Here is a 17,047-nt window from a genome sequence, read left to right as displayed (position 1 = left end):
TCAAATTCCACCATTTTTTTTCTAATCGCTTTCATCTCTTTCTTCTAATTGGTACTTTTTTAAAAAAATTTCATTTTGTTCTCCTATCCCCTAAATCTCCCTTTTCATTTCATATTCTATCAATTTTTATTTCATATACTTCATGTCTTCTAAAGTTATTCAGAGTGTAAAACACTTAGAAAAAAATTTCTTATCTTTTAGAGTATGCTTTTACAGATTATATTTCCATCTTTCTTTTGCAAGCTATGTCTCCCACACTAACCCCTGCAAAGTTGCAATGTTCTATTTCTATATCTTATCTATTGTTTTTGTGTGTGACAAAAAGTATGACATTAAATTAACCATCTTAGCCATTTTTAAGTGTACAGTTCAGTAGTGATAAGTATACTCACATTGTTGTGCAACAATCTCTCTTTCATCTTGTAACACTGAAACTCTATACCTACTAAATACTAATTCTCTGTCCACCCTCTCACAGGCCTTGGCAATCACTGTTCTACTTTCTGCTTCTACAATTTCAGCTACTTTAGATATTTCATATTGAGGCAGGAAATTAAAGAAAAATAAAATTAAGAAGAAAGAGAAATAAGTTTTCCTGCATTAGGCTGACTTGTCCCAGAGGCAGCGATAGGCACAGCCCAGACCCAGGAAAAGTCTTGATAATATTATCTAATGTGCTCTGGAGACTCTCGCAGCACTCCCTCAACACAGGGAGAAGAAAAAAACAAATTTTCCTTTGTTTTATGGAATGAGTTTATAGATTCCTATTCTCTGTAACTAGTGACTTCAAGTATTCTGTTTTATCTAAGAAGTACAATAAAGGTCATGAGAAGCCTGAGTAGGCCTGAACTACAGCTGCATGGGCACCATAGTGAAGGTTACGGGATAAGCCCGTGCCTAGGCAAACCTAGATAATGGACATCTAGGTTGCAGAGCAACAGTTATGTGCAATCCTGAGTTTTGAACCTGTTACAATTTGATTAACTGTCTTTGTCCTGCCTCTGTATCCCTGCTTTCATGCCACTGTAAGCTTGCTTCAAGCTAGCCCACCCCCTTTTGTAAAGTGTGTATAAAACTCAAGTGCTGTCTTTGTTCTGGGCCCTGTCTTTGGATGTGAGTCTGCTGGGCCTGAGTGCACTCAATAAAAGATTCTCCTATTTAAACCCAAGGTCTCTCTCATCCTCCTAAATCCCACAACATTTGCAATAAACCATATAGTATTTATCTTTTTGTGACTGATTTATTTTGCTTAGTATAATGTTCTTGAGGTTCACCTACCTTGTATTATGTGATAGGATTTCCTTCTTTCTTAAGGCTACACAATACACTACTGTATGTATGTAACGTATTTTCTTTATTGACAAATAATTCCCATTTTGTTAATACATTCATCCGTTGATGGACATGTGGGTTGCTTCCACCTTTTATTATAAATAATGCTGCAATAAACATGGGTATACAGGTATCTTTTTGAAGTCCTGTTTTGAATTCTTTAGGTTATACGCCCAGCAGTGGCAGTGGGATTGCTGGATCATATACTAATTCTTTTTTATTATTCTGAGGAACCTCCATACTATTTTCCATAATAGCTACACCATTTTACATTCCTACCAACAGTGAAAATGGGTTTCAATTTCCTTGCATCCTCACGAACATTTGCTATTTTCTGTTTTTTTGATAGTGGTCATCCTAACAGGAGTAAGCGATAACTCACTGTGGTTTTGATTTGCATCTCTCTTATGATTAGAGAGAGTGGGCATCTTTTATACGTTTGGTATGGCATTTGTGTATCTTCTACTGTCTATTCAAGTCCTTTGCTCATTTTAAAATAAGTTATGTGTTTTTAAAAATAAGTTGTTTGGGTTTTTTTTGCTGTTGAGTTGTGCAAGTTCTTTATATATTCTGAATACTAATCCCTTATCAGATCTATGATTTGCAAATATTTTCTCCCATTCTGTAGAATGCCTATTCACACTCTTGTTTACTTTGGCATGCAGAAGTTTTCAAGTTTGATATAGTTTCATTGGTCTATTTTTGCTTTTGTTGTCTGTGTTTTTGGTGTCACATCTGAGAAATCACTGCCAAGTTCAATGTCCTGAAGGTTTCCCCTTATGTTTTCTTCTGGGAGTTTTAAGGTCTTACATGTATGTCACCAACCCTTTTTGAGTTAACTTTTGTATATGGTACAAAGAAAGGGTTCACTTTTATTCTTTTAAATGTGGATATCCAGTTTTCCCAACACCATTTGTTGAAGAGACTATCCTTTTCCCATTGTGTAGTCTTGGCTATTGTCAAAAAAATCATTTATTTTCTATATTCTTGATGTAAGCAGTTGAATCCGGACTATTTCCAAAATCCAGAATGGGTAGATAGTTCCTTGACTCTTTTCTCTCCTTATCTAGGCTGTTCCATCTTCCTTTAAGAGGTAAGGCTTGACAGCTAGGTAGCAATGTCTTGTGTTCTACATGCTTTTATGTCAGAAAAAGGGGCCCATGGACAAACGTAAATAAATGTGATTTTATTGTAATTTTTTAAAAGTTTGGGCCGGGCGCGGTGGCTCACGCCTGTAATCCCAGCACTCTGGGAGGTCGAGGCGGGCGGATCACGAGCTCAGGAGATCGAAACCATCCTGGCGAACACGGTGAAACCCCGTCTTTACTGAAAATACAAAAAAATTAGCCAGGTGTGATGGCGGGCGCCTGTAGTGCCAGCTTCTAGGGAGGATGAGGTAGGAGAATGGCGTTAACCCAGGAGGCAGCGGGACTTGCAGTAAGCAGAGATCACGCCACTGTACTCCAGTCTGGGCAACAGAGCGATACTCCGTCTCAAAAAAAAAAAAAAAAAAAGTTTGTATTGATGGTCTCACTGTCTTTGCTATAGCCTTCTGGAATGGCTTTAAGGTTGTCTCTGTTTGGGGGTGAGACAAGATGCTTCACTTCTAAAACTATCAGCCTTAGGTATTTATTTATAATCCTGTTTCTAAGTTGCTAATATCTTTTCCAAAAAGTAACAATTACTTTACAAATCTATATATACAGCAACCTAATAGTAGCATCAAAGTACTTTACACAAGAAAATTTTAAAAAAAGAAACGGAATTTTTGTTTAATCATGAGGCTATATTCTCATCAGAATGAAATGGAAACACACTAACACTGACCCCCATATACACACACACTCACACACAACCCAATCCCATTACCTTCAATATTGATCTGTAGGGATTCTTTATTGCTTGTCCAGGCTTCCTCGGGAACTGTCCTCTTCCTATGGATTTCCTCTTTCTGTGTAATGGCTTTAGTGTCTGGCGAGTTCTTAATTTCTGGGTCTTCTACTTGAGCTGAGTGCACTGCAGCAGCAGCATCACCGGAATCTACAAAAGGGACATTAACACACTATACAGACAGGAACTGGACATAAAATATTTTTAAATGTCTCTCAAGTATGTATTATGTGAAAGGCTTTGTTAGTGATATTGAATAAAAAAGATGACTCAGAAATGCATTTAGAAAATAATTGAAGGCCAGGCGCGGTGGCTCAAGCCTGTAATCCCAGCACTTTGGGAGGCCGAGACGGGCGGATCACAAGGTCAGGAGATCGAGACCATCCTGGCTAATACGGGGAAACCCCGTCTCTACTAAAGAATACAAAAAACTAGCCGGGCGACGAGGCGGGCGCCTGTAGTCCCAGCTACTTGGGAGGCGGAGGCAGGAGAATGGCGTAAACCTGGGAGGCGGAGCTTGCAGTGAGCTGAGATCCGGCCACCGCACTCCAGCCTGGGTGACAGAGCCAGACTCCGTCTCAAAAAAAAAAAAAAAAAAAAAAAAAAAAAAAAAAGAAAATAATTGAAAATTGGGGCAAAAAATCACACACGTAAACAGATATACCATAAGAAAGAGTCAGAAAAAGAGGTATCGGTATTCAAAGAAAGAAAAACTAATTGCAGGTGGAAGTACTACAGAACTCTAGACAACTGATTTTGGCATTAGAAGAGAGCTAAGATGGGATACACACTGAGATGGAAAAAAAGGAGGTGACTACGTAACAGAAGAATGGTGTCAGGAAAGTAACTTAACATCTAAGAAACAGAGCAAGTATATAGCATTAGATTATATAATTTATAAGGAAAAGAGGTGAGAACTAGTGTTAGAAAGTTGTTTGGGAGTGGATTCTACAGTTCTGGAAGACAGTGCTAAAAGAGTTTAGATTTCATCCTTATGGGCAATGAAAACTAAAGTTTTTGATTAGGAGATTAACATGATCAAAACTGTTTTTGGAACATTCATTTAGTAATAGTAAAATGGAGTAAAATTCAGAAGTGTTGCCCAGAATACAATCTAACCTTTTAAAACAAGCAACATCTAAAGAAGAAAAGCAGCTGATTATGTTCTAAAATGTTTTAGTTTACAATTGTGGCAGAAACTATTAACACTGTCTGTCCTCTAATATCCACTTTCCTTTTCCTCTAAACAGAACCCTAACTTTAGCTGGGCACATTGCTATTAGAATAACAACTCAATTTCCCAGCTTCCCTGGTACATGTGACCATGTGTCTAAGTCTGGCCAATAGAATGCAAAAACAATGGTACATATAGCTTCTGAGAAGTATCCTTAAAGGAAGGAATGAGATTTTTCTTTTCCTTTCTTCCTGCTGGTTGCAATATGGGCTGATGGCTACAGCTTAAGAATGAAGGCCAAAAATGTCAGAGTAACAAGAAAGCAACAGCTTTGTTCCGATACTCTTGAGTACCAGGTCAACTCTGGATGCTTACCTCTGGATTTTTACAAAAGAGAGAAAATTTTCTGTCTTCTTTAAGCCTATGTTATTTTGCTTTTGTTTTCCTCTCTCAGAGCCAAAACTAATCCTAACGTAAATACACTATGAGGGTTATTTAAATCAGCATAATCCCTCTGAAGTAAAGTAACTGATAGGGAGGAAGTAAACAAGCTGAATTCCTAAATAAAGGATCATGTACAAAAATGGTATTAGTGGGTCCGTGTCTCACAGAATTGAGAGATTTTTACCAGCAGAGGTAAAAAGTCCATTAAATGAATTTCTGGAAAATAGATTAATTTGTTTACTATATCCAAAAGATCTCCAGAAATATCTCAAAGAACTTTAAATATGTCCATTTTACCTGCCAAAGTATATAATAAATACAGCTAAACATACCTTAACTATTTCACATATACGCAAGATAGAAGAGAGCTGAAGACAGCAAGAAGAGAATAGAGAATATATTTCTGTTTCTGTTCTTAAGAGAATAGTCTCATTTTAGAAGACCAGAAGAAAATTATACGCAGACAATCCAGTTTAGCTACCTGCTGTATCTTTCTGCAAAGATTCTTTTTCTTTAGCCTCGGCAGCCTCAGTCACTGCCCTTGTACTGTGGATCTCTTTCTGTTTTTTGTCTGACAGGTTCTCATCCCCAGTGATTAGCACTTGAACTGAGGCATCTGGAATAACGACATCATTTGATTTCAGAAAAGGAAAGATAATAAACACAACAGACAAATAATCCTCCCCCCAAATTATAAACAAATCCCCAAATTAATTTATATATTAGGAAAAAAGTACCTCTTAGGCTCCATCTGTGTAAAAACTGTGACATGAATTGAAAAATTTTTCATATTTTACTGTGTAGAACAACAGTTTAAATAAAATAACATTCTACAGCCGGGCGCGGTGGCTCACACCTATAATCCCAGCACTTTGGAAGGCTAAGGCGGGTGGATCACTTGAGGTAGGAGTTCGAGACCACCCTGGCCAACATGGTGAAACCCCAACTCTACTAAAAATACAAAAACTAGCAGGTGTCGTGGTGCACACCTGTAGTCCCAGCTACTCAGGAGGCTGATGCGGAGAATCACTTGAACCCAGGAGACGGAGGTTGCAGTGAGCCGAGGTCGTGTCACTGCACTCCAGCCTGGGCGACAGAGTGAGACTGTCTCAATAAAATAAAATAAAATAAAATAAATAAAATAAAATAAAAAACATTCTAAATAAAATCTGTTCCTTGATGGTTTGATGCAACAGTTAAAAAAGCAAAAAAACGAAAGATCAGGTATGTTTTTTCAAAGGAAAAAAGATGTGAACAATGCTTTCAAGTTATTTGGCCTATTCAAAGTGTTTACCACTTATGGAGTCAATTTTTATATTTCTATAATCCAAGAAAAACACTTTTATCATCTAGATTTTATATACAGCATTCTCATATAACTTTTAAAAAATTTCATGCAGTTATAGCCTTTTAAACTTATCTAATACTATTTCTCTTTTCCTTTCTGTTTTTCTTGATCATTTTTGATTTTTATCTGTAAGTATATTTTTCAACAAAAAAGTCAGAAAGGGAATAGAGATTGCTAAAAATGCAAAGAACTAGTTAACTCTTGCTACCTCTTTTAAATTCATACATTTTTCTTACTTCTATTACTTTGATCCTCCTAATCTCTTTTATCTAAATGTCTTCTGAAATGTTTAGATCATTAAAAAATGTTTTAATGTTAAAAAAAGTTTTAATGTTAATAAAATATTTCAGGCATACCAAAAGTATAGGCAACAAAATGAACACCAAAGCATTTACCAAAGGGCTTAAGAAATATTACGAATATAATGTTCCTTGTGTAAGCTGTTCCCAATGACGCCATTCCCACTTCTCAGTAGCAGCCTTTATACCAAATTTAGAGTTTATCAATATCAAGGACGTTTTGTAATTCTTTACTACATTGCATATATTAATCAACAATGCACAGCATTGTTTTGCAAGTCTTCAAACCTTATATGAAGGGTACAATACTGTCTGTACCTTTACGCACCATGCCTTTTTCACTCAATATTATGATTTTGAGATTTAGTCAATTAATGTACGTCTCTGATTCTCAATGTTATGTATTATTCTATAGTATTTATATATGAATATACCTCTGTTGATCAACTTAAGGCTATTTCCTATTTGAAAAGCACTGCAATGAACATTCCTGTGAAATGTCTTTGCAGGTAGCATGTATTATAAATATCTTCTCCCAGGCTGTTTCATGTCTTTTCATTGTTTGATATCGTTTATGCAAAAAAATTTTCATTTTTAATTATGGCATATTTATTATATTTTTCCTTTAGGGTAGGTGCTTCGTGTGTCCTGTTTAAGAAATCTTCTATTATCACATAGTCATAGGACAGACCATCTAAATTCTAAAAATGTAGTTATCCCATTTACTTTTATTTTTTATTTTATTTTATTTTTTTTGAGACGGAGTCTCGCTCTGTTGCCCGGGCTGGAGTGCTGTGGCTGGATCTCAGCTCACTGCAAGCTCTGCCTCCCGGGTTTATGCCATTCTCCTGCCTCAGCCTCTCGAGTAGCTGGGACTACAGGCGCCCGCCACCTCGCCCGGCTAGTTTTTTGTATTTTTTAGTAGAGACGGGGTTTCACCGTGTTAGCCAGGATGGTCTCGATCTCCTGACCTCGTGATCCGCCCGTCTCAGCCTCCCAAAGTGCTGGGATTACAGGCTTGAGCCACCGCGCCCAGCCTCCCATTTACTTTTAATATGCCTGGCATACTCTACATTTCTGTTTAGTGTGCAGCAGTGATTTACCTGATTTTATTTTTTCCAGATATATATTCACTGGTTTAAACTCTATTGAATAGTTCCTCTTCATCCTTTCTCCACAGATTGTTATGCTGTCTCTGTGTATGTTAAGTTTCCACATTCATGGATATGTTTCTGGGTCACCATTTTGTTTCATTTTTCTTTTTTTACTCCTTTGCAAATGATGTCTTAAACAAGGTACCCATGTAATAAGTCTTGATGTGTGGTATGGCAAGATCCCTTATCTTATTCTTTAAATATACTTTTGATTTTCCATAAATATTTTAGAATCAGCCTGTCAAGTTCCACGAAAAATCCTACTGGAATTCTGAGTAGCAATGTGCTTAACTTAGAAATTAATTTGGTGACATCTTTATTATCATAATTGTATAATTTTCCAACTATTTAGGTCTTAATATATTTCAATGTAGTTTTCTTTCTTTCTTTTATTATTATTATACTTTAAGTTCTAGGGTACATGTGCATAACATGCAGGTTTGTTACATATGTATACTTGTGCCATGTTGGTGTGCTGCACCCATCAACTCGTCAGCACCCATCAACTCGTCATTTACATCAGGTATAACTCCCAATGCAATCCCTCCCCCCTCCCCCGTCCCCATGATAGGCCCTGGTGTGTGATGTTCCCCTTCCCGAGTCCAAGTGATCTCATTGTTCAGTTCCCACCTATAAGTGAGAACATGCGGTGTTTGGTTTTCTGTTCTTGTGATAGTTTGCTAAGAATGATGGTTTCCAGCTGCATCCATGTCCCTACAAAGGACGCAAACTCATCCTTTTTTATGGCTGCATAGTATTCCATGGTGTATATGTGCCACATTTTCTTAATCCAGTCTGTCACTGATGGACATTTGGGTGGATTCCAAGTCTTTGCTATTGTGAATAGTGCTGCAATAAACATACGTGTGCATGTGTCTTTATAGCAGCATGATTTATGATCCTTTGGGTATATACCCAGTAATGGGATGGCTGGGTCATATGGTACATCTAGTTCTAGATCCTTGAGGAATCGTCATACTGTTTTCCATAATTGTTGAACTAGTTTACAATCCCACCAACAGTGTAAAAGTGCTCCTATTTCTCCACATCCTCTCCAGCACCTGTTGTTTCCTGACTTTTTAATGATTGCCATTCTAACTGGTGTGAGATGGTATCTCATTGTGGTTTTGATTTGCATTTCTCTGATGGCCAGTGATGATGAGCATTTTTTCATGTGTCTGTTGGCTGTATGAATGTCTTCTTCTGAGAAATGTCTGTTCATATCCTTTGCACACTTTTTGATGGGGTTGTTTGTTTCTTTCTTGCAAATTTGTTTGAGTTCTTTGTAGATTCTGGATATTAGCCCTTTGTCAGATGAGTAGATTGCAAAAATTTTCTCCCATTCTGTAGGTTGCCTGTTCACTCTGATGGTAGTTTCTTTTGCTGTGCAGAAGCTCTTTAGTTTAATTAGATCCCATTTGTCAATTTTGGCTTTTGTTGTCATTGCTTTTGCTGTTTTAGACATGAAGTCCTTGCCCATGCCTATGTCCTGAATGGTACTACCTAGGTTTTCTTCTAGGGTTTTTATGGTATTAGGTCTAACATTTAAGTCTCTAATCCATCTTGAATTAATTTTCGTATAAGGAGTAAGGAAAGGATCCAATTTCAGCTTTCTACTTATGGCTAGCCAATTTTCCCAGCACCATTTATTAAATAGGGAATCCTTTCCCCATTGTTTGTTTTTGTCAGGTTTGTCAAAGATCAGATGGCTGTAGATGTGTGGTATTATTTCTGAGGGCTCTGTTCTGTTCCATTGGTCTATATCTCTGTTTTGGTACCAGTACCATGCTGTTTTGGTTACTGTAGCCTTGTAGTATAGTTTGAAGTCAGGTAGCATGATGCCTCCAGCTTTGTTCTTTTGACTTAGGATTGTCTTGGCAATGCGGGCTCTTTTTTGGTTCCATATGAACTTTAAAGCAGTTTTTGCCAATTCTGTGAAGAAACTCATTGGTAGCTTGATGGGGATGGCATTGAATCTATAAATTACCTGGGGCAGTATGGCCATTTTCACAATATTGATTCTTCCTATCCATGAGCATGGTATGTTCTTCCATTTGTTTGTGTCCTCTTTTGTTTCACTGAGCAGTGGTTTGTAGTTCTCCTTGAAGAGGTCCTTCACATCCCTTGTAAGTTGGATTCCTAGGTATTTTATTCTCTTTGAAGCAATTGTGAATGGAAGTTCATTCATGATTTGGTTCTCTGTTTGTCTGTTACTGGTGTATAAGAATGCTTGTGATTTTTGCACATTAATTTTGTATCCTGAGACTTTGCTGAAGTTGCTTATCAGCTTAAGGAGATTTTGGGCTGAGACAATGGGGTTTTCTTAATATACAATCATGTCATCTGCAAACAGGGACAATTTGACTTCTTCTTTTCCTAACTGAATACCCTTTCTTTCTCTCTCTTGCCTGATTGCCCTAGCCAGAACTTCCAACACGATGTTGAATAGGAGTGGTGAGAGAGGGCATCCCTGTCTTGTGCCCATTTTCAAAGGGAATTTTTCCAGTTTTTGCCCATTCAATATGATATTAGCTGTGGGTTTGTCATAAATAGCTCTTATTATTTTGAGGTACGTTCCATCAATACCGAACTTATTGAGCGTTTTTAGCATGAAGGGCTGTTGAATTTTGTCAAAGGCCTTTTCTGCATCTATTGAGATAATCATGTGGTTCTTGTCTTTGGTTCTGTTTATATGCTGGATTACGTTTATTGATTTGTGAATGTTGAACCAGCCTTGCATCCCAGGGATGAAGCCCACTTGATCATGGTGGATAAGCTTTTTGATGTGCTGCTGAATCCGGTTTGCCAGTATTTGATTGAGGATTTTTGCATCGATGTTCATCAGGGATATTGGTCTAAAATTCTCTTTTTTTCTTGTGTCTCTGCCAGGCTTTGGTATCAGGATGATGTTGGCCTCATAAAATGAGTTAGGGAGGATTCCCTCTTTTTCTATTGATTGGAATCGTTTCAGAAGGAATGGTACCAGCTTGTCCTTGTACCTCTGGTAGAATTCAGCTGTGAATCCATCTGGTCCTGGACTTTTTTTGGTTGGTAGGCTATTAATTATTGCCTCAATTTCAGAGCCTGCTATTGGTCTATTCAGGGATTCCACTTCTTCCTGGTTTAGTCTTGGGAGAGTGTAAGTGTCCAGGAAATTATCCATTTCTTCTAGATTTTCTAGTTGATTTGCGTAGAGCTGTTTATAGTATTCTCTGATGGTAGTTTGTATTTCTGTGGGGTCGGTGGTGATATCCCCTTTATCATTTTTTATTGCGTCTATTTGATTCTTCTCTCTTTTCTTATTTATTAGTCTTGCTAGTGGTCTGTCAATTTTGTTGATCTTTTCAAAAAACCAACTCCTGGATTCATTGATTTTTTGGAGGGTTTTTTGTGTCTCTATCTCCTTCAGTTCTGCTCTGATCTTAGTTATTTCTTGCCTTCTGCTAGCTTTTGAATGTGCTTGCTCTTGCTTCTCTAGTTCGTTTAATTGTGATGTTAAGAGTGTCAATTTTAGATCTTTCCAGCTTTCTCTTGTGGGCATTTAGTGCTATAAATTTCCCTCTACACACTGCTTTAAATGTGTCCCAGAGATTCTGGTATATTGTATCTTTGTTCTCATTGGTTTCAAAGAACATCTTTATTTCTGCTTTCATTTCGTTATGTACCCAGTAGTCATTCAGGAGCAGGTTGTTCAGTTTCCATGTAGTTGAGCGGTTTTGATTGAGTTTCTTAGTCCTGAGTTCTAGTTTGATTGCACTGTGGTCTGAGAGACAGTTTGTTATAATTTCTGTTCTTTTACATTTGCTAAGGAGTGCTTTACTTCCAATTATGTGGTCAATTTAGGAATAAGTGTGATGTGGTGCTGAGAAGAATGTATATTCTGTTGATTTGGGGTGGAGAGTTCTGTAGATGTCTATTAGGTCTGCTTGCTGCAGAGATGAGTTCAATTCCTGGATATCCTTGCTAACTTTCTGTCTCGTTGATCTGTCTAATGTTGACAGTGGGGTGTTGAAGTCTCCCATTATTATTGTATGGGAGTCTAAGTCTCTTTGTAAGTCTCTAAGGACTTGCTTTATGAATCTGGGTGCCCCTGTATTGGGTGCATATATATTTAGGATAGTTAGCTCTTCCTGTTGAATTGATCCCTTTACCATTATGTAATGGCCTTCTTTGTCTCTTTTGATCTTTGATGGTTTAAAGTCTGTTTTATCAGCGACTAGGATTGCAACCCCTGCTTTTTTTTTTGTTCTCCATTTGCTTGGTAGATCTTCCTCCATCCCTTTATTTTGAGCCTATGTATGTCTCTGCATGTGAGATGGGTCGCCTGAATACAGCAGACTGATGGGTCTTGACTCTTTTTTTTTTTTTTTTTTTTTTTTTGAGACGGAATCTCGCTCTGTCGCCCAGGCTGGAGTGCAGTGGCTGGATCTCAGCTCACTGCAAGCTCCGCCTCCCGGGTTTACGCCATTCTCCTGCCTCAGCCTCCCAAGTAGCTGGGACTACAGGCGCCCGCCACCTCGCCCGGCTAGTTTTTTGAATTTTTTTAGTAGAGACGGGGTTTCACCGTGTTAGCTAGGATGGTCTCGATCTCCTGACCTCGTGATCCACCCGTCTCGGCCTCCCAAAGTGCTGGGATTACAGGCTTGAGCCACCGCGCCCGGCTGGGTCTTGACTCTTTATCCAGTTTGCCAGTCTGTGTCTTTTAATTGGAGCATTTAGTCCATTTACTCAATGTAGTTTTCTAATTTTCTCTTAAAATAGTTTTACATGCCCTTTTAGATTCATTTCTAAGTACCATATTGCTTTTTAAAAGATCTTTTTAATTGTACAGTGGAAAATATAGGGGAAAATGTGCACATATAGAGCTCTGTGAATAACAAAAACCAGGTGATATAACCTTATCCAGGTTAGGAAATAAAATCTGGCTAGAAACTTACATGCTCCCCTCATTCTTCCTTCCATCTCCCCCATGCTGAAGGTAACACCTGATTTTAAATATAACAAATTCGTTTTGAATATTCTTCAACTTTTTATAAATGGAATAATATAGCACATACTCTTTTGTGACTTGCTTTCTTCTCTCAAGTTGTTTGCAAGATTCATTAAGTGCTGTCACATATATTTACCTTCACTTATTCTCACTTGCTAATCAGTATTCAATAATGTTAGTATGCCACAATTTATCCATTCTACTGGATAAATAGTTGGCATTTGGGTAGTTTCCAGTTTGGAGCTATTACAAATACTGCTGTGAAGAATATTAGTGTATGTTTCTCTTGGTGCTTGTATGCATCCCTATCTGTTGAGTATAGAGTTAGGAACAGAACAGCTATGCCATAGGTTCTGCTTTTGTGGAACTTAGTAGATAATGTCAAACTGCTTTTCAAAGTCATTATACCAATCCACACTCTCACAGCAGTGAATTAGTTCTGCTTGTTCTACTACATTCTTACCAATACGGTATTGTCTTTTTCATTTCAGCCAGACGTCTTAGTAGGTATATGGAGCTATCTTACTGTGATTTTAATTTACATTTCCCTGTTGATTAATGAAGTGAAATATTTTGCACATGTTAATTGGCTGTTAGATATTCTCTTTTGTAAAGTATCTATCAAAGTCTTTTGCCTATTTTTCTATTGGGCTGAATTCCTTTTTCATATTGATTTGTAGGCATTCTTTTTATATTCTGGGTATAAGCCTTTTTATTTACTTTTTTTTTTTTTTTGAGTCAGAGTCTCGCTCTGTCACTCAGGCTGGAGTACAGTGGTGCGATCTCGGCTCACTGCAAGCTCCACCTCCTGGGTTCACACCATTCTCCTGCCTCAGCCTCCCGAGTAGCTGGGACTACAGGTGGCTGCTACCACGCCTGGCTAATTTTTTTTTTTTTTTTTGTAGTTTTAGTAGAGACGGGGTTTCACCATGTTAGCCAGGATGGTCTCGATCTCCTGACCTCGTGATCCACCCGCCTCTTCCTCCCTAAGTGCTGGAATTACAGGCATGAGCCACCGCACCCAGCCAGATATGTCTTTTGTGGGACACAAGCATCACAAATACCTTCCTTACCCTGTGACTTGCATTTTACTCTCTTATTTGTTGTTTATAAATATTTTTTAAATTTTATTTTATATATTTTTAATTATTAGGCAGTCTCCCGAACCAGAATAGGTTCAGAGAGACTCTTAGAACTTCTCATTTTCCTGTAATCCCAGCACTTTGAGAGGCCAAGGCCGGCGGATCACGAGGTCAGGAGATTGAGACCATCCTGGCTAACATGGTGAAACCCCATCTCTACTAAAAATACAAAAAGAAAAAAACAAAATTAGCTGGGCATGGTGGCAGGCGCCTGTAGTCCCAGCTACTCGGGAGGCTGAGGCAGGAGAATGGCATGAACCCAGGAGGCAGAGCTTGCAGTGAGCAGAGATCATGCCACTGCACTCCAGCCTAGGTGGCAGATCAAGACTCCATCTCAAAAAAAGAAAAGAAAATAAAAAAAAAAGAATTTCTGATTTTAATGTGCCATATTCGTCAGTATTTTCCTTTATGGGTTTTTTTTTTTGGCAGGGAGCGGGGGGTGGGATCCAGTTTAATGAATCTTTTCCTATCCCTGGATTAATACTCCTCCATTTTCTTGTAGATCTATCAATCATTCATCTATCTATGCCCTTTGATATTTAGACCTACAATCCATTTTGAAATCATTTTTATTTATAATGTGAGCAAGGAAGTCAATGTTCTTTTTTTTCCAATATGAATATCTAACTTATTCTGCACCATTTTACCCCAAAAATAATTCTTACCCCACTATATTTAGTACCTTTAACATAAATCAGGTATTCATATACAGGTAAATTTGTTCCGGGAATATTTTGTTCTATGGTCAGTTTGTTCATCCTTGTGCCAATATCACACTGTCTTAATTACTTAAGCTTCAGCTTTATAATTACTACAGCTTTAGCTTTATAATAAGTTTTGATACCTGGTAGTGTAAAACCTTTAGATTTGTTCTTCTTTTCAAGATTCCCTTGGCCATTCTTGGCATTCTGTATTTCCTTATCAGTTTCAGAATAAGCTTGCTGGTTTCTGAGAAAAAAAAACAAACCTGCAGGGATTTGGATTGGATTTTTCTTATTTTTTAATATGTGTATTTAAGTGTGTAACTTTACCCCTAAATATCACTTTGGCTCTCTTCCAAAAAATTTTGATATTAAAATTTTGTTATCCCTCAGTTCTAAATATATTGTAATCTCTATTATGATTTATCTCTTTAACTTCTGAGTTATTTAGAATTATATTATACAATTTTCAAATAGATGAATGGTGTATTAGTTTCCTAGGGCTGCCATAACAAATTACTACTGGGCAGGTTAGCCCAAAGAAATTTAATCTCTAACAGATCTGGAAGTTAAAGTCTGTAATCACAGTGTCAGCTGGGCCATGCTCCTTGAGAAGGCACCTAGTGGGAATTCTTCCTTGTCTCTCCCAGCTTGTAATGGCCCATGGCATTCTCTGGCTTGTGACAGCAGAACTTCAATTTCTGCCTCTGTCCTCAATGGTCTTCTCTCCTCTTTTTATAAGGAAAATAGTCACTAGATTTAGGACTCATTTTAAATCTAGATGATTTAATCTTGAGATCTTTAATGACATCTGCAAAGACTCTATTTCTAAATAAGGTCACATTCTGAAGTTCCAGGTGGACATGAATTTTGGGAGAATACCACTCAATCTGTTATAGACAGATTTTTCTTTTATTTCATTATTCCATATTTTTATTGTTGAGTTCTAATTTAGCTACAGTGTGGTCAGTGAAGCTGGTCTGTCTGCACATCAATTCTTTGAAACCAACAAATTCATCAAACTTTCTGTGTTCTTTTAAAAATGGAAAATCATCTATTATAAGTAAAACTTCATTTTTCAAATACCTTCTCTTTTTTTTTTTTGAGATAGAGTCTCGCTCTGTTGCTCAGGCTGGAGTGCAGTGGCGTGATCTCGGCTCACTGCAAGCTCCACCTCCCAGGTTCATGCCATTCTGCTGCATCAGCCTCCTGAGTTTGGGACTACAGTTGCCTGCCACCACACACCCGGTTATTATTATTTTTTTTTTGTATTTTTAGTAGAGACGGGGTTTCACCATGTTAGCCAGGATGGTCTTGATCTCCTGACCTCGTGATTCACCTGCCTTGGCCTTCCAAAGTGCTGGGATTACAGGTGTGAGCCACCAAGCCTGGCCCTACTTTCTCTCTTTACTTCCTGATCTTTCACATTTCTGAAATGTATTGTTGAATTTACCTATACGTTCCTGTAATTTTCCTGAATATGTTTGAGAATATACATATAAGTTCACAATTTTATCTTTCCTGGTATATTTGACCCTTTTATTACTATGAGATAAACTGTTGTATCTACCTTTAATTTTTTTCTTGTCCTGGAATTCTATTTTGTCTATATTAACACTAGCTTTTCTTTAGTCAATATTTGCCAAATGTACTTTTTTTCTTACTTTTTTGAGCTGAAGGACAACATAAATTCTGATTTAATAAAAATAATGTATATGTTTTAAAAGTCAAATAGTTTCATGAGGCTTGTAAGAAAGTCAGCAGTTCCCTCTCCAGGGATCTCCAGATCCCCAATTTCTAAAGGCTACCATTTTCAACTCCTCTAGCCATTTATTCTAGGATCAATATCCTTATTTCCTAATAACATGCTTTATACTACCATATCATTTTATGTTCCAGAAATTATCTATTGATTTCCTTCTAAGATCAATTACAATCTCCTATCTTTCAGTTCTGGGATTTATTCTTATACTATATACTAAGATCAATTATGGATTTATCTCATTACAAAACCCTCCTACCCAAACATATCTTTTCATGCTATCTTCTGAAAAGTTTTAGCCCTATATTAATATTCAGTGTTTATATGTCACATAAATAATGGTCAGAGTGATTAAATATTCAATTAAATCGATATTTAGTGTTTACATATGATTGTTTACATTATTATTCACAGCTAAGCCAGCTAGTATACTGTAATTACATTTATTTTCGATTACAAACTTCTGCTTTTCCTGAAGAGTTAATAACTGCTTTGTTTTTGCATTTTCTGAGTTTCTATGTGCCAACCCCTACTTCATTCTTACAGTTGCAAATAGACTGAAAACCTCCTCTAAGTATAGTCAATTACATAAGGTACCCTATCAATTTGACTTTTTCCTTGCAGGCTTCAATCTGAATGGGTACTAGGCCTTGTGTACCACTGCCACAGCGAGAATTTGTTTCCCGTTTCCTGTGTTGGCCCCCTCCATTTCCTCAATCCCATGTTTTCTTTCTTTCTTTTTTTTTTTTTAACTTAAACTCCCTTATTTTAGTGAAATAATTTTCTCTCAGAATTCTAAGGTATTATTCCT

General features: G+C 37.3%; 1 protein-coding gene across 10 annotated transcripts in view; it reads right to left on the bottom strand.

Moving 5' to 3' along the window:
* ALMS1 (ALMS1 centrosome and basal body associated protein) overlaps positions 1-17,047 on the bottom strand; it is a 221,125-nt gene that overhangs the window by 48,011 nt on the left and 156,067 nt on the right. For all 10 annotated transcript variants that reach the window (XR_004054345.1, XR_004054346.1, XM_010361970.2 and 7 more), the window contains 2 exons: positions 5,322-5,456; positions 3,202-3,372 (listed from right to left, as the gene is read on the bottom strand). Coding sequence is in view for 8 of the 10 variants with exons in the window: in XM_010361970.2 (XP_010360272.2) it covers positions 3,202-3,372; positions 5,322-5,456 (306 nt within the window). In the remaining 2 variants the exon portion in view is untranslated. The remainder of the gene's footprint in view (positions 1-3,201; positions 3,373-5,321; positions 5,457-17,047) is intronic.

The sequence above is a fragment of the Rhinopithecus roxellana genome, chromosome 17 (assembly GCF_007565055.1).
Source record: "Rhinopithecus roxellana isolate Shanxi Qingling chromosome 17, ASM756505v1, whole genome shotgun sequence".
Taxonomy (NCBI): domain Eukaryota; kingdom Metazoa; phylum Chordata; class Mammalia; order Primates; family Cercopithecidae; genus Rhinopithecus; species Rhinopithecus roxellana.
The sequence above is the reverse complement of the archived record's forward strand: the minus strand, read 5'-3'. Positions and strand labels throughout refer to the sequence as shown.